Below are 22,271 nucleotides of genomic sequence, written 5' to 3' on the forward strand. Positions count from 1 at the left end.
ATTACTGCCATTGTTTTCTTTTTACATCCACTAGTTACGTTTTGTACATTGCAGTGAGACATTACACTTTCTCTGCCAGAAGTGTGGCTTTCACAGAAAGGTTGCAAACTGAACATACTTGTGATAGGCTAATGCGGAAACTAAAGAAACCTGAAAATCAACTCTTATCTCAGATCGCACGTTTCCAGCCCTGTGCTTCACACTTGATTCAATGCAAAGCTTCTGATAACTTATTTCAATACGTGTAACACTAAAGCCAGGGAAGGCTGTATTATGGGACTTTTGGAGTTAAAGCCCTTCTTCCAAAGTCCAAATAGGCATATATTCTCTCACACCCGTCCGCTGTCCCAGCCAATGGTGTTCCTGGAGGCAGAGCACGCCCGTTCACATCCCTCGAGTCCAGCCTCTGCGCGCGGATAAATACCGACTCGTTCGGATCGCTCGGTCCCGATTCACTACAACCACCGGCGTCAGAGGAGAGCCACTTCAGCTGTTAGTTCACAGTGCTACTCGCCTTCACACCGAGCAAGCAAGTATGGGTTTTAAAGGTTTTTTTTTGTTCGTTATCATCGCATCACATTAGTATTAATGGTTATTTTGAAGGGTAGAGTAAAACAAAAACTTACCTGTATCAAATCGTAAACACGTAGAAATGAATTCACAAGCTGCAAATATGTCAGTGCAATGATTACGCTAAATATTCAGGATTTGCTCTTTAATGCAAGTTATAAATCACTGTAAGAATATTCCAAATATTTTTTTTTTAAATGTAGAACTTGGTTGTTTGTTTGTTTGATGGTGCATTTAGCAAAATTATCTAATGGTATGAATGCAGGCACTCCAATTTGCAGTTTTTATATACGTATCGCATTTTCGTTTCGGAGGCAATCTTCTTTCATACATGCACAGTGTATGAAAGACACTTTTGTGAAGTTCTTAACGATATTGCACTACTGTGTGAAATATTTTGCACATATTCATAAGGAAAACTGCTAAATGTTTAGCAGAGGACTGAACCCTGGACTTGTTTGTTCAGTGGGAGGAGCCAGTGTGTTTGACTGAAGTTCAACAGTCAGGGCAAATATTTACAGATAGCAGTGAATAACACCGTGATCCAAATAATAAAAGTTCTGTAAATGACAGATTTGGGTATGTTTTCTGTAATATTGTTTCTGCTCTTTTCCCAGCATGACGCATCAGTTTCCAGCTCTCTCTACGGAGCAGAAGAAGGAGCTCGCCACAATTGCCCAGCGCATTGTGGCTACTGGAAAAGGCATTTTGGCTGCAGATGAGTCTACAGGTAAGAATGTGTGGTGTTTTGTATGGAACAGAGTACAAACTATATGTATATATTAATTGATCAACAGTAATCAATAAAACTATTTAATGTTATGGAATAAATACTATTTTAAACTTTTTTAACAGTGTTGTCTTATTTTATGTACTCTATCAGCTTTATGGTTGTAGTAAAATGTAATTGTATTTTTATATTTTATTTATATTTTATTATATTTTAGGCACCATGGCGAAGCGTTTTCAAAAGATAAATGTGGAGAACACTGAAGAGAACCGTCGCAGCTTTCGGGACTTACTCTTCTCTGTAGACAATTCAGTCTCTGAATATATTGGTGGTGTCATCTTTTTCCATGAAACCCTGTACCAGAAATCAGCCCAGGGAGTTCCGTTTCCTAAAGTCATCAAGGACAAGGGCATCGTAGTTGGTATCAAGGTGAGGTTTAGGTGCACTCTTGAAGATTTTTTCTATAACTTAATGTAAATGTTTATGCATTTTATTTGCTTTATTGCCCTATAGATAACCAAAGCACTGCTTGAATACTGTGGAAGCCTTCTTTCTTTCTGCATACAAACACAAGGGCTTTTCAGTAATTTTGCCATGTAATGTTATAAATAAAAGCTGTGCTTTGTGTCTGAAGGTGGACAAAGGCACTGCAGGACTGGGTGGTACAGATGGAGAGACAACCACACAGGGTACATTTTTACTTAAAGGGTAATGTTCATCCAAAAATGACAATTCTGTCATTAGTTACTCACCCTCATGTTCCAAACCCTTAAGACCTTCGTTGATCTTTGGAACACAAATCAAATTTCAGTTTTGCAAGGCTATGAGAATACTTTTTGTGCACAAAGAAAACAAAAATAATGACTTTATTCAACAATTCTCCCTTGAGTTAGTTAGTCATCTGTCATTTTGAAGAGAACCATGATGCATGTGTGTGCTTTTTGCTGAACATAAACAAAGCCGATTACGTTCAGGGGAAAGCTTGAGCATGCGTCGTATTATTCTCCAAAATGGCAGAATATGGTAACTTGTGGTTTAAGAATTGTTGAATCATTTTTTTTTTCTTTGCACAGAAAAAGTATTCTTGTAGCTTCGTTTCTGGGTCTGGGAACGTTTCCGTTACTTTGCTGTCTATGGAGAGTCAGAAAACTCTCTCTTACTCTCTCTTCTCTCTTACAGAAAACTCTCTAATATAAGTTGAGCGGAGGTTTTACTGGTTTGGAATGACATGAGGTTGCGTAATTAATGACAGAATTTTCATTTTGGGGTGAACTATTCCTTTATAGGCATCATAACATCTTCCCTGACTTGTACCCATTTTAAAGGAAGCTATTTTTGCTTGATCCATTTCACTCAGGATTGGATGGTCTGTCTGAACGCTGTGCCCAATACAAAAAGGATGGTTGTGACTTTGCCAAGTGGCGTTGTGTGCTTAAGATCTCTGACAGCTGCCCCTCTGCTCTTGCAATTGCTGAAAATGCAAATGTTCTTGCCAGATATGCCAGCATTTGCCAACAGGTATGTCTGACAGAATGTGCTTTGTTTATGGGATCTTTTATATGACTATAGATAATCTTCTTCACAAACTGTCCACAAAATCCTTTTTTCCTCATGAACTCTTCCTTCGCTCCTGTAGAATGGCCTGGTGCCTATTGTAGAGCCTGAGATCCTCCCTGATGGAGATCATGATCTGCAACGGTGCCAGTATGCCACTGAGAAGGTAAGCTTCCTCCAAGAATAACCAATAAAAGCAGAGCAAAGTCAAATTATCCATCAGAAATCATTCCCAACAACTTGCATCCAAAGGTCCTGGCGGCAGTGTACAAGGCTCTCTCTGACCACCATGTGTATCTGGAGGGAACTCTGCTCAAACCAAACATGGTCACTGCTGGACACTCCTGTACCAAGAAGTACACCCCTCAGGAGGTTGCCATGGCAACAGTTACTGCTCTCAGACGCACAGTGCCAGCTGCTGTACCGGGTAAGACACTCCTCCACTGGTCCTTTAGAGGATGGCATCCATTTAAATGCTCTTCAACATCTCTCTTCTGATTCTCAGGGATCTGCTTCCTCTCTGGTGGTCAAAGTGAGGAGGAGGCCTCTCTGAATCTGAACGCCATGAACCAGCTTCCTCTGCACAGACCCTGGAAGCTGAGCTTCTCTTATGGCCGTGCTCTGCAAGCCTCGGCTCTCGCTGCATGGAAGGGACAAGCAGCAAACAAGAAGGCTGCACAGGACGCCTTCATCACACGTGCCAAGGTAATCAATGACGTTATGATTCAAGCTTAAAATACTGCATGTGGGCAATAAATTCACAACTATAGTACAAACTTTCTAAATTATATTGTGTTGTCAGTTTATAGGCCTACTATATCAGCTGAAGCTGCATATATTGATTTGTGTTTTTTTTTCCCCTTCAGATTAATAGTCTTGCATCAAAAGGTGAATACAAACCCTCAGGTCAGGCTGACCAAGCATCTACACAGTCCCTCTTTACTGCCAGCTATGTCTACTAAACTAACAACAGCAACTTGTGCTGGACAGTACACAATTTACATGCAAAGGATATTCAAGATGACAACAACATGTGTACACGTGTTAACTGTACAAATTAAATGTGTTCATGCAGTTCTACCAAGAATGACTCAACTAGACTCTGTTAACCCTGGATTAGTTTAACACTTTATGCATATGCACCAACTTATGCTTTACATTTTGAAATAAATGATAAAATGCCTGCTTTATTTGAGTTGATTTCTTGTGTAAACATTAGCACTTAGAATTCTTTACTAAGAATTAACTTGGTTTTTAAGGTATAAAACTGGAAAGTAATATGCTTTTGTATCTGATATCAGCTGGTCCTCTTGACTAGGTCCTACACAATAACGTGCTGAAGGGTGAGTTACAAAGAGTAAAGTTGATTGAAGAGCACCACAATGTCATGAAGATTTTTTTGTTTTGCTTCATCTTCTGCTGTCCTTCCCCAAATATTTCTATTCTGATAAGGAAAAGACAAACCATACAGGTAACACACTGCAGTTACAATTTACAGCAGAAGATGTTTTCATAATGAATAATAAGACAAAAATCTGCATTTATCATACCTCTGCGGTGGCGCCATATTCAAGAAGTTTGGACACCATGTTCTTGTCCCTCTTCTCCACTGCTGTATGTAAAGCGGTCTGTCCATTATAATCACCCTGGTTCATGTTTGCACCAGCTAAGTACCATGCTTGCAGAAGCTGACAGTCTTTAGTCAGAACAGCCCTAAATGAGAGAAGACCGCTGAATGCAAATGTCTACAACAGTCTGACAAGTTCATTTGTAGTTTGAAAACACTGACTTGATGAGTTCCATGCCAACTCGCACAGGATTTAGACTCACTGTGGCTCCTTCCACTATCAAAATCTTGATCACGTCAAAGTGCCTGCCATATGTAAGGCAATTGTGTAATATATATACACAACAATAATTAAATCTGCTCAAAATCTTACTTGTTTCTTATGGCAAGATGAAGAGGTGTGCAACCAAAGCGGTTTATCAACTGGCTTGCTGCTCCAATAGACAGTAAATATTTAACCATATCAGTTTTACCCTTTTCACAAGCTCTGTGCATGACAGTGTTGCCATCATAATCTCCAGCATTTACATCCATCTGAAAACAAGATGAGGTATTTAAAGCAAGGATTAGAAATTATATAACCACATGAAAGAGTAGAAAAATAGTCAAAAGCATTCTACATCTTCCATGCATGATCGTTCGTACCGTGACAAGAATCTCTTGCAAAGACAGTAAGTCGTTGTTGTCTATGCATCTGGAGGCGAATGAGGGCAGCAACAAGGCCACAGTTGCATTGACATCCTGGGTAAAAAAATCATATTTGACGTTACATCACTTTTCAGTAACAATTCAGTAAAATAGTAATTAACCCTAAAACTGGCAACGTGTTTCCTGTGGGATACACACATTGTAGAGGCTGTGGGGAGAGGCAGGGAAAGTGGAGGTCTCATTTCTTCATTTCATGTTAACAGGGTGTTTGTTGTGAATATTTATATATATTGACTTTGTTCATAAATTCTTTTTTTAGCTCACGGGCAGGTTTTAAAACTGCATGGCTGCCCTTTAGTGGGAAGTCTACTCACCCTCTGATAAAAGTTGATCTAGTTCACATATTTACACATGTTGGAGGGGACTAACCTGTTTAAAAAGCTGTTGTTCAACATTAGCTTATTAGGTTTACATTTAAATTTTATTAATCAAATGCTTTTTTTTAAAATCCGTCTCTAAATGTTTGTATCTCAGGAGAAACGCCGCCCTTTTAGGGGTATAAATCAAAATATAAAACAGATATAGACTGTGTGACTTTGTGGCTTGTGTTTTAGAAAATCAAATCTTTTTGTAATCTTGACAAAACAGATATCGTTGGAAAAGGTTCCATATTTGGTGACTGTTTTGTAATTAGAAGTGATATCGTGACAGAAAATAATTGATTTGTGAAATAAAACTGGATCAAAAGAATTCAATGGAGTGTCACCCAGTGGTTATTTGTGGTATTGTGCCCAAACAAAATCTCACAGAAACCACAATTTTGATGATATCAACTTCAAATTTGTAACATAACGTGGTTAGACATCTGGGGCTGGATTCATGAAAATCTTCTTAAGAAATAAATTAAGAAATTTCTTAAGATAAATTCCACAAAGTTTGTAAGAATGTTCTTAAGTGCAATTCTTGAAAAATTCTTAATAAGTTCTCAAATATTTTCTTAAGAACATCTTAATTTTTTTCTTAAGAAGAAAATAACAGCCGTTATCTGAATGAATACATGACGCGCTGCTAAACTCACACTATTGTCTTCTTGCGCTTCCGGTAGATTACCCTAATAATCATAATAAGCACGCACCATAGACTGTATATTTTCATTGAGGCTTTGACTGGTGCTCAGCTTCACGTTTTTTAATGCGGCCTGTTTTTGAACAGTTACTTTTAAAATAGTCTGTCTCAAGCTGCAGTGATATGTTTCATTAATTTTTGTATCGTGTTTTTGCGCTCTCATCCGAGTGAACGCTTCTGGTATTTGAGTCCGCGCTTCTACAGCAAATGCGTTCTGCACATTCATATGCGCTGAATACTGCCAAAGATTATGTATTTATAAGCTAGAAATTAACGCCGTTCAATTAAAGCTCCCTATCTGACTCGTTTTTGAGTTGCTAATGAGTTTTGATGTCAGCAAAAAGCAGCGTCACACACAGACTAATCATGAGCGATCATGTATACATCAAGTCATCGCTGTCCCTTCAGAAAACTCGTGCACAATAGTCCTCCTATGTATTATATGTAGCTGTTGTTGTAATGCTTAAATATAACAATCCATTTGAGATAACCCAATAAATTCATTAAATAATTTTTTAAGACAAGTCTGGGGTTGTCCTAAATTTAAGAAGTTATTTACGATTATTTTTAAGAAGATTCTTTTCAAGAATTTGAATTCTTCTTAGGTTTTGTCTTAAGAACAATCTTAAGAAAAAAGATAAGAACATTCTTAAGAAGATTTTTTGGGGAATACAAAATATTCTTACCTTTTTCTTAAGGTAGAAGAAAGATAAGAAGAAATTGGCAGTTAAAGGTACAATTTGTAATATATTTGTAGTAAAATATCCATAAACCACTAGGCTAGTGTTATATATTTTGTCCAGCTGATTACTAACAATATCTCTAATGTTTTCAACTACTTGTAAATCATGAGAAAATTCCCATTCTAAACAGTGACACGGGGCAGTGCAGTCGCCTGTCAATGACGTTAGTTCTTCTTCTTCTTCTTAGTTTTATGGCAGATTGCAACCATGGCTTATCAGGTGCATATAGAGTATGTAGCATGGCTATGAATCTAATGATATTATTTACCCTTTGTTGCCACCTGCTGTCTACTGATGTAGAAACCACATGACAACAGTGTCATGGACAAATGCGGAAGTAGCTTCGCGACAAACTTTAACTAGAAAGAGAGGCTGATCTCGCTTCTGTTTTACTCGACAGGTGAGTTGTTTTGATTAGTATCTTTACAGAAAACATATGCTATTATAACGATCAACAAGATTAGTATTATGGGGCATACACGCCAAACGCGGGGATCTGGATCGCATCTCTAGACCCGTGCGAGGACGCGTCTGATCCATAGTCTGAACGCGTCTTTGCATTGACTTCTATGTAATCTACTCGTGCAAATCGTTGAACTCGTGTTAAATCCATGATTTATGTTTCCGTCTGATTTGATGGCCATCAGCGGTTGGGTAGAAGACAACAAATCCCATCATTCCACGCTCCTTCTTAGCATCATCAAACAATGCGATTGTTATTGTTTTGATAGTGCGCCCTCTAGTGGCAGGTCCTACAACCTGTACCTTTAAGAATTTTATTCTTAAGAATGTTTCGTGAATACGGCCCCTGGCTTAGCAATTTGTTAGCAATTTAAGTGCAACATATTAAGTATTAAGCATTTATTTTATATAAAAAATAGTTTACTGCAAACTTACACTTCTATAACTTTTTTATACTTTTATATATACTTACTTTTTTTCTTTTTTTTTACTTTCACTTCAGCAATAATCTGCTATGTGTCTTCTTTAAAAAGAGACCAACTTTAGGCCTATATTCCAAAGCGTTCAGGAATAACAACCATGTTGTAACAAGCACTGATAAACAAGTGTTCTGTGTTTAGGTCATTTATACCCACAAAATGGCAATGTACCGGTGGGATACAAACATTTAAATCAATATTAAGTTGTATCATTTGTGTCCCAATAAGAAATAATTAGCAATTAGCAATAAATACATTTTCTGATGTATCCTTATGGGTTTGCCATTTTTAGGGTTAAAAAAAGAGGAAGGAGAAGATGCCAAGCTTGTAATCTCACTTCAGAGGTCTTGTATTTGAGCCAGCCGAGACTGAGCACCTCGCCCACGGTGCAGAGGAACCGTCGCTCTCGCGTTCTAGCGACCAGTTTAGTTAATGGGAGAAACAACGGATCGTATGGCTCCTCTCGTTTCTCCTTGTTCTCATCTAAGAATGTATATGTATACGTAAAGGTAAATTTAAGAATTAAAAATACATGACTTAAAAAAAAACGCCATCATTACTTTTAAATAGATTATAATTGCAGGCTATTTTACAGGCCTGACAAAATGGTCATAAAGGTTGGTGATATATGTTGAATTTTAATAACTTTTTTATTATTATTATTACTTACAGTACATTTTGAAGATATATTTATCCTGTAAAGCAGTGCTGTAGCGACCGTTAAAATTCCCTCAAGTTCCCGCTCCTGACGCACGCGCAGTCACGTCATGAGAAAAATGACAGTGACGAAAAAAGCTTTTGCATAAATTATAGTAATTTTTCGAATAAATTATTTTAATCGTCAGACAATTTAAAGCTCCTAATCTAGAAGGGAAAACATTAAGTTCCACACTACTGCTATACTCATAACTATTTCTGATACGTAATAAGTAATAGTAGTGTTTCACTTTCACTTAAATGTTAATTTGTAAGAAATTAAAATGTACGTTTTTCTCAAGTGTAAGTTCACCTATGTGTTTCAGGGAGACAATGACAATACATAATCAAATCAATCTTTATTGGCAATTGGACACAAACAACCCATCTACCCTACCAAAATACACAGGCATGCGCAGTTTCTAAGCAAGTCTTTCCACAGTTAATTAAACATATACTTGGAGAATAATTTCCAGCAGGAATGGATGTTGGTGTACTTTAATGAAACTAAAAGACCAGAGGGCCTTTCAAAGATCCCACTCATTGATTACCTGCTGTTGATCCTGTGAAACCTGAGACTGTGTGCATGGGGAACATTAACAAAATGTACTTTAAACAATTTTCTGGTTTGTAAATTGTGCTCAAAACCATTCTACAGAGTACTTACTATGAATTTGCAAATTCTAATAATTTAAAACTTTTTGCAGCAGAACAAAACTGACACAAGACATTTACATCACAAAATGAAGGTATCAAGGCTGGATAATTACAAATTTGATCAATGAGAAAAAAATAAATAAAAAAAATAAATAAAAAAACTCCAGTCCTTGTAATTAAACTGTGAGAGATTTGAATCTACCCTGAGATCCAAAACAAAAACTGCTTTAAGTTTGCTATTTAACCTTCAGTCACAAAACGGCACTTGAAGCAGCATGACCTTATTAATTACCATATATGATATTGTTTATATAACAACATACCAGTACCATTAGTTAAACAAATTGCTCCAAATTTAGGCATAACCACCTAAATGCAATCTTGTATACTTGTCCTAAAAGGATTTTGGTCATACACAGAATGTTTTATTTGATGATGTTGATGATATAAATCGTCTGTATTAAGTCAGTATAGTATTTTACTGTTGAAGTGTAAACTAATGTTTTAAAAAAAAAAAAAAAACCAGCCTGACAGCAAATAACTAAGTCTAAGTCTGTACATCCACAGACTTCAGATAAAGAGCAGTATTGCTATAAATGCTATTTTTTTTAACATGTTGCCTCAAACAGAGGATGTCAGTCAAAAAATATCACATTAACATAAATGCAAGTTGTCGCAGATTTCACAGGTGCAAAAGCAAGGCATCGGAGAGTGTTCTCTACAACTAACCTACACACAATCTATCTAAAAATAATCACCTAAATGGGTGTCCTTGTTCAAAAAACCAACAATGAATAATTCATTTTGTTAACACACTACAAGGCAGAAGAAGCTCCTTTGAGATCGATATGGAGTCGTGTTGGTTTGTTTTACACTACTGAAAATAATCCATTTAAATAAATTCTAAACTATGAACCCTTTTAAAAACATCAAAAAAAGTAATCTCTCGTCACAATTGTCCGTTTAGCAACTCCATTGGGATTTTGAACCATCAGTTCAGTGAAGGTCTTGCAGGCCAGTTGAGGGCAAGGACATCTGTCAATGACATTCACTTGCATGGAATAAGGGCTGAAGGATTGACGCCCTTTGACAAATGGTGTCAATGTTAAATTCGCCCAGCCTACAATGGCACCAGAACTTTATGTCCCAAAACTTATGTGGAGCTCCCATCACATTATGTAAACCTTCTCAGCCTGGGAAAAGTTGAAAACCTCTTTGGTCCTGGGGCATACCACCTTGTCATCTTGACGAACTGACAAGAGAGACTGAAAACCAGAGGCAAGGGAATGTTAATCACTATATATACACAGGAAATCTACAGACTTTCAAATAGCATACACTGGAAGTATACAGTGCCTTGCGAAAGTATTCATACCCCTTCATTCTTTCACGTTTTGTTTTGTTATGTTGCTTCCCTATGTTAAACTGCTTTAAATTACGTTTCTTCCACATCAATCTACACTCCATACACCATAATGGTAAAGCAAAAAACAAAAAAGAAAGGTTTTTACCATCTTTGCAAATCGATCATGTTTACATTCTGTGGATACTCTTCAAAATGGTGCTACAGTGACGAGGAGACGAATTGTCGAATAAAGTTATTTTTGTTTTCTTTGTTTACAAAAAGTATTCTCATAGCTTTGTACAATTACAGTTGAACCTCTGATGTCACATGGTTTATTTTACCGATCTTCTTGCTACGTTTCCGAATGGTCTAACAGGTTAAAATGCATATCAGAGCAAAAAAAAGCCCTGAGGTAAAAAACAAACAACAAAAAAAAAAACTGCATGTAGAGGTCAGAAACATGTTTGCGTCAAGCCACACATCTGGAGAAGAGTTCCAATAAAAAAAACTGTTGCATTGAAGGTTCACAGAAGCATGCAGTCTCTGTTACTCTTAAAGGTGCTCTAAGCGATGCCGCGAGTCATAACTTCATGTTGACGTTCAAATTGTTGTCAAACAAAACGGAGGCTAGCTAGAGCCTTCCTCCTCCTCATCCGTGCACTAACCCCCCAAACCCCACCCCCAAATCTTTCTTGTCGGTTATTGGCTGGAACAGTTTGTTATGTTTTGTGGTGCGGGTGAGCACAGTTTGTTTTTCTTGTTGTTTGTGGAGCCTGTGGTGTCTAGAGAGACCCCGTTTTTTTTTTTTACAGTGTGTTCAGGGGACAAGCAGCTAGCGGATAGTGAGGAGATGTTTGCTGGATGTGACAAAAAATGTTTTGGCCTAAAAAATGTGACATCACTTAGAGCACCTTTAATGGAAGAAGTTTGAAACAACCAAGTCTCTTCATAAAGCTGGCCTCCTGAGCAACTGATGCAGAAGTGCTTTGGTTTGAGTGGTGAACAAGAACCTGATGGTCACTCTAGTTCCATGCTCCATGATCATATGTGGAGATAGGAGAAATCTACAGAAGGACAAACATCACTGCAACACTCCACTGATCTGGGGTTTATGGCTTTGTGGCAAAACTGAATCCTCTCTTCAGTGAAGACGCATGAAAACACGCTTGGAATCTGCATAAAAGCACCCAAATGACCCTCAGACTCCGGTCTGATGAACCTCAATTCTAAGCATCATGCTTGAAAGGAAGCAGCTCTCCTCATCACCTGCAGAGTAGCATCCCAGAAGTAAAGTGTGCTGGTAGCAGCGTCATGCTATGGGGCTGTTTTTCTGTAGCAGGGACTGAGGGACTCGTCAGAGTAGAAGAAAAGCACAATGCACCAAAATATTGAGATAAACTTATGGCGCTTTCCATTACCAGTACCAGCTCAACTCAACTCGACTCGCTTTTCGCTCCATTTTCCATTGCAAATAGTATCTCCACAATTGTACCTGGTCTTTATAGTGACGCCGCAGGAAACTGGCGTGACATAATCTTCTACGCGACACAAACCCACTACCCACACACACAGGACAATGAAGGAAATCAAGTGTATGCTGTTTTTAATCCTAGGGATGTGGCTGTTTCTCACAGCAAGAAGACAAACGTTGTTTCTGGAGAGGCTGAGGGCAGCAAAACGAAACACTGCAAAAAAACAGGAGAGTTTACTCCATCTGGCGCTTGCAATGATGACGCAGTGAATAGTGATGATTCTCTCTGACCAATCAGCAGTCTGCCGTGTTTTCAAGTCACATTTTAGTATCGCCTCAGCTCGCTCCTAACCTTGCCGGAGGTGATACGAAAAAAGGTACCTGGAAGCAGGTACAAGTACAACTTTTACACAGTGGAAGACCAAACAAAGGGGAGTTGAGTCGAGGGAAGTTGAGCTGGTACTGTGTAGTGGAAAAGCGGCATTACTGTAAACCCAGTCCAGCGAATTCAGAACCTCAAACTGGGCAGAAGGGTTACCTTCCAAAAGGACAATGACCCTAAACACACAGCAAGAGTGGCTTATAGATAACTCCGTAAATGTCCTTTAGTGGCCCAGCCACAGCCTGGGATTGAACCCAAACAAGTATCTCTGGAGAAACCTGAAAATGTGCGTCTGCCCCCATCCAACCTGACAGAGCTTGAGAGGTGAAGAGAAATATGGCAGATAATTGCCAAATGATGATGATCAAAGCTAGTCAGATCAAACCTAAAAGACTTGAGGCTGTAAAGGTCCTTAAGCTAAATATTTCGTTAAGGTTATTAATTCTTATGCAATGTGTCCATTTCAGTTTTTTATTTTCAATAAATTTACCAAGTTATGACAATTCTATTCTTTCCTTGTCAATATGGTATATGGAGTGTAGATTGATGTGGAAAAAAAAGTAATTTAAAGCAGTTTAACATAATGTAACAACATAAGACGTGAAAAAAAATTAAGGGGTATGAATACTTTCGCAAGACACTGTATATACACAGAGTACTGAAGAGCAGAACCTCAAAACTCACATTGTATCCATAAACATAGCCATTAGGCAGCATCATGGGTGGGTTGTTCTCATTCATGACCTCGCCAGAGATTTTGCACACCAGCCTTGAGTTTGCACAGTGGGCCATGGGAAGAGGTTGAGCCAATTTGTTCAGCGACTTACTGCAGACAGGACAGTCTGGGTTTTTGGAAGTGCCATCTTCTTTGTAACACTGCCTGTAAACTTGGAATTAAGGTTACTTAACTTACTCAACAACTTTGACGTTGCTAAAAAGAACAACATTTTGTGTATTATGTGTAATGCAATGTGTTTATGTGGTTTAAGGTTCAAAAACACATTTTCCACCTACTGTGCATAATTTGTTCTCCTCTGTGCCCCGCCTTTCTGAAACACGTTGATTTTTACAAAGCTCATCGTTCTGAAAAGTGAGGTGTGCTCTGATTTGCCAGCTATCCAGTGTGTTGCGATTGGCTGAATATCTCAAGCATGTGATGGAAATGTTGCGCCCCATACCCTACTGTGATGCCGTGTGTGGCGACGCGATGAGACAAAACCAATAAAACCCATTACAAACAAGCTATTTGTTGCATCCAGTGGGGACATAATTACCGATTATAATGACTTACACTGTCTTTTTACACATTGCGCAAACATAAAACCATGTCTGCATTTGTCTGCAACGACAAACAACAAGACTACTCTCCACTACTAAAAACTCATGTTTGAATCATTAGGGCCTTATTCTTTAAAATATGTAAATGTGCTTACAGTCTGTCAGTCAGAAGCACCAGACTGTACTTGCAAAGTTGGAATTGCCCCACTTTATAGAAACAGACACCGACATTTTACATAACTCTTACAGGGAACAGTCCTCGTCTTCCGTAAAATGCGCTGCACACATCTGAATATTTGGGTTAAACTGTTCTGGAACAGTGTTGTAAATACAACCTAACCACTGATTTCTAGTTGTGTCCTCTTTTGGAAAGCCTAACAAAGTAGCTTCGTTTTCACAACGAAACACAGTGTCTCCACAAAATGGCGCCGGGCGACGCATAGTGTCTTCCCACATAGTGACGTGGAGTTGTGGGGCATGTTTAAATGAGCCGTTTTAGGTGGGCGTGGACAAGTCTTAACTTTTATAAAGAATAACTCTTTGGATTTGAAACTTTAGTCTTTGCAATTTTACCGATCTTCTTTATGCATCAAGAGCTTGTAACTTTAAAAAAAAATTTTTTTTAATCACATCATATAACCCCTTTAACAGTAATTTAAAATAATGACCTTTGTTTCTATTGTCACTATGTTAAAATCACCCAATATTACAAAAAATCCAGAGTTTCATAAATGATCTGGCTGGACGTGCAAACTGAAAACCCTAAGGATGGTAATTGTTTTTCTGCAGAGAGGATACGGGGTTTTGATGGCAGACAGCCCTGCCTGCAGGGTAATGGTAAACACGGAGTTGTTCCCCAGCTGGTGTAATCTGTAGTTGTCATATCTGAACTGCTGGATCAGCATTTTCCAGCGAGCTGGATCCAAAAGATCCTGGGAGAAAAGACAAGAAATGTTACAGACCACTGAACTTGTACCTGCTACGATGGCATATTCAGACACAATTAATGATCAATATCAAAATAAGTCCTTGGAGTGGTAGACATATTTCAGATAATATAGAAACAGAAAGGCAATTTACCTTATATGGTGAAATGTGCGTGTCTGAGGGAAACGCCAGCATGCCCATCACTTGCCGTACCTCGTCCAACTGCCCTCCTTCTGCTTGGCTGAAGTGTTTGCGTGCATGTCTAAAGGACATTCATTTTGATTTATTAACACCAACTATGCTTTGTTTAACAATAAATTCAAGTAATTCAGAGAAACTTAGAATGGCAAGCATGTCAAGTCCAGCCATGAAGACCTAGCATCTCATACCTTACTGCGTCCATCCGTTTGTTTTGTCGAATGAGTTCAATAAATTCCTGGATCCTTAAACTGAACTCCAAACAGCTCTGGAAATTTCAACAAAAATCAATAAACTTGACCATTTAAATTGCATCGTTTTCAGTCAATGGCGAAATGAAATGTCAGCCAATGAAAAGACCCAGACTGCAAGAAATATAACCACAATGTGGCTCCATAATGACAGTAAAAATTATAAGTAAATATTTGAAAACGGCAAGTGAGAGAAAAACAAACCCAGCTGAACCCATTTTCTTACTTTCATTTTCCGTAAGCGAGATTTGTTATCGTGGCACCAAGCCAGACAGGTAGCCGTTTCCCGATGCTCGAGAGATTCTTCAACTTCTTTTGCAGTAAGGAACATTTCTATGTTGACCAAATCCTACAAAGACAAAACACCACATGAGAAAGAATCTTCCTCGCCGCACAGAAAAAGTGGAGACGCACCTCAATCCCGCTTTGTCTGGCTAGCTTGACTGCAGTGTTGTAGTAGCCACAGCGTAGCAAGTGCTCCACCATCATGCGGTCCATGCGCTTCTTCTTCCAAACATTAACACTGGCTGGCTGATCACTGCTGTGTTCCTTCAGGTGCTCTATGCGCCGCTTGCATAACTTGGCGCTCTCATCTTCTGCTTGGATAGACTCAGCTGCCTATCAGATATGAAACCATTTCACTCTTTACTGTAATTGGTACGAATGCACTAAAATTTGATCTATTCAACTTGATGCTTCAGCTGCAGCATACCTTTCTCTTGAGGGCACTGAGCTTCTCAACCACTCCGTCCAGGAGAGAGACCACGGTATCCACCACTGGAAAGCTACTGAGTGTTTTCTCCAGCTCTGCCACCACCATCGTCACGTGACTGGTCTCCCGGTCTATATTCTTTTGAGCTGCTCGGAAGCGCTTGTTCAAGGTTTCATAAGGAACCTGTTGAGATAAACAACTGCATTACATTACCAGGCACAGATTCGGTAAGCTCAGAAATATCGTTCTTCATGGTGTGTGTTCACAAAGCACTTCATCCATCATTACAATCTCTCGTGAGGGAATCATTTCTGACAGTTTACCTGAAAATATACAATTCTGTCATTTACTCTCTCTCATTTCGTTCCAAACTCCTAAGACTCGCGTTCATCTTCCGCATGTGAATGAAAATATTTTTTAATGAAACCAGAGATTTCCAGAATCTTTCAAAAAGTTAATTGAGCAGTTTTATTCAAGTTTTCTGAGGAGACATGATCATGTTTAAGAGTAGATAAACACTCTACATCAGTCAAAGCTATTTTGCAGCTATGACCTTTGTTGGATTAAAAGGTGAAACCCAATTTGGCAGCAAAAAGTGAATATGAGCCAGAATATACGCAAACAACTGAAAAAAGCACTGATGCATAAATGAGCCGGCAACTAAGCCAAACCACATCAAATCATACCATATCAAATATTTAATTTCAATTGTAAGATATTAAAAAAACAAAACAAATTATGCATTTAGCAGACGCTTTTATCCAAAGCGACTTAGAGTGCATACAGGCTATCAATTTTTACCTATCATGTGTTCATGGGGAATCGAACCCCCAACCTTGCGCTTGATAGCGCAACCAATGCTCTACCAATTGATCTACAGGAACACAATATTAATTAATATTAATTAGGAACAACAAATATTAATTTCTTTCATTATCAAACCACAGAAGATAAACTACTGTTCTTCTATGCCTATACGCATAACTTAACCTTACAAATGTCAAAACATGGCTGTCAAAAAGAAAAATGTATTGCTTTACAGCTATTTACAATTTGCTTGTATACATGAATCCCAATTTGAATGATTTATTACTCTCTAAAGTATTACAAGAATCAGTGCCTTGGCTTCCAAAAAATAACTGGCCCATGCATTTACATTTTATTCATAATTCAATAATCCCTTAAGATTTTACACAAACATAATATAGTGACTAGTTCACCATGATGCAGTGATCAAGAAGGTAACGTTACTGGAAATCATTCCCGAAGCTGCAAGACAAGCTCAGATGCAACATGCCCTTGACATACAGCAGTGAAGACCATATATTATTGACATTCAGTGTGCATGTACATAAACAGGCGTCATTTTACAGGAGATGCATGAGCTCATCGGGTTACAAAGCATTCAACTCATCACCAAACGATTCACGCGATCGTTCATCCAAATCCAGGCCATCAATCGGGAAGAAATCTGTGACGCAGAGAACAAAGGTGCTGTGTGGCCAAATATTAAATAATAAGCCCCTCATCGAGCACCCACACCTGAGCTATAAACGTGCTCACAGCTGACACTGATCAACATAACATGATCCTAATATGGTGCACACCGAGCTCTGGTCATGTGTGTGTTCCTCCGGGATTCATCTAGACACACGAAAATAACGCTATCTGGATCACATCCTCCAACGACAGCGTTCAACTCCAAATCAGACGCATACGAGACTGACCAGTAACTCACTCGATTATAAAGCAGCCAAAAATCCGATACGATTCTCGTCAATCTGCCTTAAACTGCATTGCTCGCTGGTTACACTAGTGGACAAACCTGTGATGGGATCAAACAGCGCTTTAATAAAACAAGACTAGGTGACAGGCGTCAGACTGACGTTATTGCTCTCATTTATAGATCCGTCGATATATAGCTGTACAGCCGATGTGTGTTTGCGATCACCTCGGTGAGATCTGTTTGTGTTGGACTTGTTTTGCTAAGTTATCTAGCCCTAGAGCTAACCAGTTAACTGTCTAAATGCAGTCACATACTTTTCATCTGATCGATCGTTTATGTTAGACGGTCTGTTTTGACGGTTATATAACGCAGACGGGATCTGTTCGACCGCACGGTTAGACTATAGAGAAGAAAGGCTTGACAGACCTTTAAAGTTGGGTATTCCTGCACCTTTAGGGCCATCGAGAGTTGAGCTGCCGTCTCCTGCACCGCCATCTTGCTTTGGGGAAACTGAGGAGCGTTTGTTCGTCTTCCTCTCGGCCTTGGTCTTCATCAGACAATGACGATAGATTGCTCAAAGCTGCCTCCTAGTGTGACGGTGCGGTTCAGAACCTCCAGGAAGCTAGTCCATTTTGTTTTTACTTGAAAATATGCAATCTTTAGATTAAAGGGATACTCCACCCCAAACTGAAAATGTTGTTATTAATCACTTACCCTCATGTCGTTCCAAACCTGTAAAGGTTTTGTTCGTCTTCGGGAACATAATTTAAGATATTTTGAATGAAAACCGGGAGGCTTGTGATTGTCCCATTGACTGCCAAGAACAATGGTACCAGGAACTTTTTTCCCCAGGAACTATTTTATCCACAGACCTGTTGCTTTCTGTGTTTCCACCATGGTCTAAAGTACTGGAAGATTAGGCAAATAGTCTGGTGACGTAGATTTGCGCGCGGTTCTCAACTCAAAGTACGCATATTTCGGACTCCCATCTTTAGTAGTTCGGACTTTGCGCATTTGACTTGGGAGTGTAATGTCCGCGACCACGCAAATCTGGTAATTCTGCAAAAAGCAGTGTACTTGATCGCAACAGTCAGCTCGCCTTGACTACTGCAATTTTCCTCACTGTATATTTACAATAAAACAAAATAGGATATCAGATACCACTGCCTCCTTTCGTTTTCATTTAAACATAATAATAGCTGCAATAATGTACTTCAGGGAAATGTGCCTATATACAGCCATTACAATGAAACAAAATATTATGTCAATTGCCTCTTTTTTAATTTATTTTAACATATAGATAAATTGAATAAAGACCAAAGATTACTTGTTAGATTTACCCAAAACTAATTATATTTTATGTTTAACCACTAAAGAGACATCAGAGCCAGCGGCACACATCAGGTCTAGCCGAGGTGAGGCTGCTCTCGGCGGATAGATATTCACTGAGCTCCCGCTGATCGTGTGGAGCTGACCGTCTCCGAAATCGGCAAAACACATTTTTAAATAGGACCTGTCTATATAAATAAACCGCAAAACATTTTAAACCGCTACATTCTCGCCTGAAATACTTTTAAAATTAAATTTCATGACAATAAAATTTGAAAATAATCCGAATGAATGGAGGTTGAAATCACAATGCTGAGTGAACTCAACCAATCAGGATGTTTAGTGCCCAAGTCCCGCCCCTGAAAGTTCCGGAACTCTGAAAAAGTACTACCTCAAGAGCAGGGACTTTCTGAGGGGCATTTTTTTACCCGGAACTTTATTTAGTTCCTGGTTCCTGTGGTGGAAACACACCGAGTACCAGCCCAAAGTCCCTAGTTCCTGGGTAAAGTTCCAGCGGTGGAAACGCGGATTTACATTGTCAAGGTCCAGAAAAGTATGAAAGACATTGTCAGAATAGTCAAACGTAACGTTATAAAGCGACAAGAATACTTTTTGTACTTGAATAAAACAAAAATAATCACTTTGTTCAACAATTTGTCTTTTCTGTGTCTCTCCGCATCAACACAAATTGCGTACACTCTCCTGTGTCGGCTGCACCACAAGGATAAGTTTTCTATGTGTATTTACACTTTGATTGGAAAGAAAACAGTGCATCCTTGTGGTGCAGCTAATACAACTCTGCCTGCGTTCAGCTCATATATTTTCAAAATGTTGCTACAGTGATGCAGAGAGACACAGAGGAGACAAATCGTTGAATAAAGTCTTTATTTTTTCGTTTTATTCACGTACAAAAAGTATTTTTGTAGCTTGGGTTTGGAACGACATGGGGGTAAGTGATTAATTACAAAATTTTAATTTTGGGGTGGAGTATCCCTTTAAAAACATCTGCTAATGCAACATGTATGTTATGTTGCATTTTCATGATTAAAAGGCCTTTAATTTCAAATGGCTACATATACAGTATAAGTGATACAGACATAAGGGCGTAGTTTTGGTTTGAACATTGGCGGGGCTGAAGTGTGAACTGTTTTAGGGGAGGTCATGCTCCCTTCAAGCTTTATTTATTTGTTTTTGCTTATATATTTATATTTGTAAAATGGTCTTTTGTGCTATAATCCACATGCAAAGTTGCTTGATGACATAAGTGCAATAAAGTAACAGCCTAGTTAACAATAACTTGTTTACATAGGATATGTAGGCCATATTAGTTTATTTAGGGACTTATAGACTATATTTACCACAATAAATAAGCTATAAATATCCATCTTAGCACTTTTTTGGGTGCAGTATCCCTTTAAATAATTATTTAAATAATTCTGTATTCTTTAAATTATTACCATGGGCTCTGTATTACAATTAAATAAAATAGTATGGTTTATACTTTGTAGCACAACCAAACTGCAGATTAATTTAAAGTTTTTTAAATAATATTGAGCTAAATATTTGAATGTTATGTTGGTGTGAGAACAAACATTTCAAGCCGAAACACTTCACTGATTCTATTCCTAAATACAAAACAAACAACAAAACATGTCACAGGAACACTTTTTCTGACACAGAAAATATAAACATATATATGTGCAAATATATACATTAAAAATTCTTAAAAACTATAAAACCCACCAGGAGTGTGTGTGTGTGTGTGTGTGTGTGTGTAAACCTACTGACCTCATAACAGCTTCCAAGATATAAATTTTTTTAAGAAAAAGCATGGTTTTGATGGTTTTAAATATTTAACAAGATATCTGCTGACAGGAAGTAGTAATATTATTAACAGGTTTATTTTTAAATATTTACTTTATTATGTATAATGTATTAACTATACTTTACATTTATTGTTCACTCAAAATGGAAATGTATTTAGGCTTCATCCTCAAGTGGATCCAAAACTATGAATTTTTTCTTCTGCTGAACACAAAAGAATATATATGAAAAATGCATAGAATGTAATCAAATAGTTTCTGGTCACCATTGATATACATGTGTATAGAAGTCAATGGAGACCAGCAATTGTTCACCCATTTCTGAAAGATATCAATATCCAATATCCCATTAATAATGTGTTTATCAACAGAATATTCTAGTGATCTTCAGTAAATTATTTCAAAGTAGAAATGTTACTATTTGATAAACTAATATAGGGTGTGGTTCGTTTTTTGCCTGTCTCAAGAATCATGGATTTCAGAACTATTTTATAAAAAGTTATTTTCCCCTCTCTAACCATCCCCCCTCACTCTCACTCTCTCACATCGCGCTCACGTTTCTGTTTCCTGGACCCTCCCCCATCCCCTTGCGTCCGCAGTAGCAATGAGCCTTGATTTGATTGGCTCTCGTCCGAGCGTAGCCTGCGCTGATTGGCTGCCTCTCCGGTCACACGGCTCCGATTGGTCGCATTTTCGTTGCACGTTTTACCCGAATCCCGGGCACATTCAGGGACTTTAGCCTTCAAAGCGGGTGATGCAAGGTTTGTGATTGTTTTGCGTTTCTCTTTGAGCTGGGTGGGTGTTTGTCAGTAGAAGCCAAACCGCACTGACAGAGCCTTGTTTTCACATGCTCTTTCTATTTCTGTCAGGGAGATGAAGGCGCCTGTGGAGCGGCTTTGGAGCGGCGGGCTTTCTTAGCTAACACACTTGCATTTAAGGGCACTTAGTTGTCAACACTGTGGCTGAATTCGGGTTTCTATGAGTAAGTGAGTTCACAGTCACTTGATATTATAAATTCAGCAGTCTTCTTTAATAAGTAATTCCTGAGGACATGGTAAATACAATCCCGACAATAGCTTTAAAAGTTTAGCTATTTTTGCAGGAATCCAGCTAGCATTAAATACGTAAATTACACACGTGTATATATTTGTGTGTGCGTGTGTCCGTGTAATCTGAATATATCGTTATTAACTTAAAGGATTGAAGATTAATATATAAAATATTGTAAATATATAAAAAATGAATATATAAACATCGAACTGGACTGCGAATGAGCTTGAGATTTACATTAACGTTACTGAATGTCAAACTGCAGTTTATTCATTATATATTACCTGTGTTTTATACCTACAAAGTTACTCCTTATAAATATTTGAATACATTCATAAATACTTTAATCCTCATAAATATTTGTATATGAAAAAAAATCATCAGTATTCATGGGCAATCGGAAGTGTAGTACAAATAACATTCATAAACTTTCAACATCAAGAGTTTAGGTTAAAATGATACAGAATATGTATTTATAATTGGAATATAATTGGAAAAATAGCTTTCACTTTGTTTAACCATTCTATATATATATATAACTATATATG

General features: G+C 38.2%; 4 protein-coding genes across 6 annotated transcripts in view; 2 read left to right on the forward strand and 2 right to left on the reverse strand.

The window, feature by feature from the left end:
• The first annotated feature begins 386 nt into the window (after nt 1-386).
• aldob (aldolase b, fructose-bisphosphate) lies at nt 387-4,037 on the forward strand. The gene is made up of 9 exons (XM_059516397.1): nt 387-533; nt 1,188-1,300; nt 1,518-1,729; nt 1,935-1,989; nt 2,658-2,818; nt 2,937-3,020; nt 3,107-3,281; nt 3,360-3,559; nt 3,721-4,037. The coding sequence occupies exons 2-9, from the start codon at nt 1,189-1,191 to the stop codon at nt 3,814-3,816; spliced, it is 1,095 nt and encodes a 364-aa protein (XP_059372380.1). The 5' UTR covers nt 387-533; nt 1,188; the 3' UTR covers nt 3,817-4,037.
• si:dkey-74k8.4 (L-asparaginase) lies at nt 4,032-8,787 on the reverse strand. Its single transcript, XM_059516398.1, has 7 exons — nt 8,549-8,787; nt 8,216-8,361; nt 5,067-5,162; nt 4,795-4,955; nt 4,644-4,727; nt 4,405-4,567; nt 4,032-4,298 (listed from the first exon to the last, which is right to left on the reverse strand). Exons 1-7 carry the CDS (start codon nt 8,553-8,555, stop codon nt 4,203-4,205), a joined length of 753 nt encoding a protein of 250 aa, XP_059372381.1. The 5' UTR covers nt 8,556-8,787; the 3' UTR covers nt 4,032-4,202.
• Nucleotides 8,788-8,916: 129 nt separating this feature from the next.
• maea (macrophage erythroblast attacher, E3 ubiquitin ligase) lies at nt 8,917-18,257 on the reverse strand. 2 transcript variants are annotated; one of them, XM_059516394.1, is made up of 9 exons: nt 17,948-18,257; nt 15,796-15,978; nt 15,498-15,701; nt 15,310-15,432; nt 15,024-15,100; nt 14,788-14,896; nt 14,506-14,639; nt 13,114-13,309; nt 8,917-10,496 (listed from the first exon to the last, which is right to left on the reverse strand). In XM_059516394.1, exons 1-9 carry the CDS (start codon nt 18,014-18,016, stop codon nt 10,401-10,403), a joined length of 1,191 nt encoding a protein of 396 aa, XP_059372377.1. In that variant the 5' UTR covers nt 18,017-18,257; the 3' UTR covers nt 8,917-10,400. The 2 variants fall into 2 exon arrangements, with proteins under 2 accessions (XP_059372377.1, XP_059372378.1); XM_059516395.1 differs by lacking the exon at nt 17,948-18,257 and adding an exon at nt 16,995-17,861.
• A 3,078-nt stretch (nt 18,258-21,335) lies between these two features.
• Nucleotides 21,336-22,271, forward strand: part of LOC132109935 (C-terminal binding protein 1) — a 36,790-nt gene continuing 35,854 nt past the window's right edge. The window contains exons 1-2 of one of the 2 annotated variants that reach the window (XM_059516406.1): nt 21,336-21,434; nt 21,543-21,659. Coding sequence is in view for 1 of the 2 variants with exons in the window: in XM_059516405.1 (XP_059372388.1) it covers nt 21,652-21,655 (4 nt within the window). In the remaining variant the exon portion in view is untranslated. The remainder of the gene's footprint in view (nt 21,435-21,542; nt 21,660-22,271) is intronic. The other variant, XM_059516405.1, reaches the window with a different exon arrangement.

The sequence above is a fragment of the Carassius carassius genome, chromosome 29, assembly GCF_963082965.1.
Source record: "Carassius carassius chromosome 29, fCarCar2.1, whole genome shotgun sequence".
Lineage (NCBI taxonomy): Eukaryota > Metazoa > Chordata > Actinopteri > Cypriniformes > Cyprinidae > Carassius > Carassius carassius.

Coding starts and splice junctions, on each gene's coding strand:
- aldob (XM_059516397.1), top strand. CDS start 1,189: ATGACGCATCAGTTTCCAGCTCTCTCTACGGAGCAGAAGAAGGAGCTC. Junction 1,301..1,517: donor GGCTGCAGATGAGTCTACAG/GTAAGAATGTGT, acceptor ATTATATTTTAG/GCACCATGGCGAAGCGTTTT. Junction 1,990..2,657: donor TGGAGAGACAACCACACAGG/GTACATTTTTAC, acceptor CATTTCACTCAG/GATTGGATGGTCTGTCTGAA.
- si:dkey-74k8.4 (XM_059516398.1), bottom strand. Junction 5,163..8,215: donor TCAAATACAAGACCTCTGAA/GTGAGATTACAA, acceptor TTTTTTACCCAG/GATGTCAATGCAACTGTGGC. Junction 4,956..5,066: donor TGCAAGAGATTCTTGTCACG/GTACGAACGATC, acceptor TCTTGTTTTCAG/ATGGATGTAAATGCTGGAGA.
- maea (XM_059516394.1), bottom strand. CDS start 18,016: ATGGCGGTGCAGGAGACGGCAGCTCAACTCTCGATGGCCCTAAAGGTG. Junction 15,702..15,795: donor TCAGTGCCCTCAAGAGAAAG/GTATGCTGCAGC, acceptor CATATCTGATAG/GCAGCTGAGTCTATCCAAGC. Junction 10,497..13,113: donor GCTATGTTTATGGATACAAT/GTGAGTTTTGAG, acceptor TCTGGTTTTCAG/TCTCTCTTGTCAGTTCGTCA.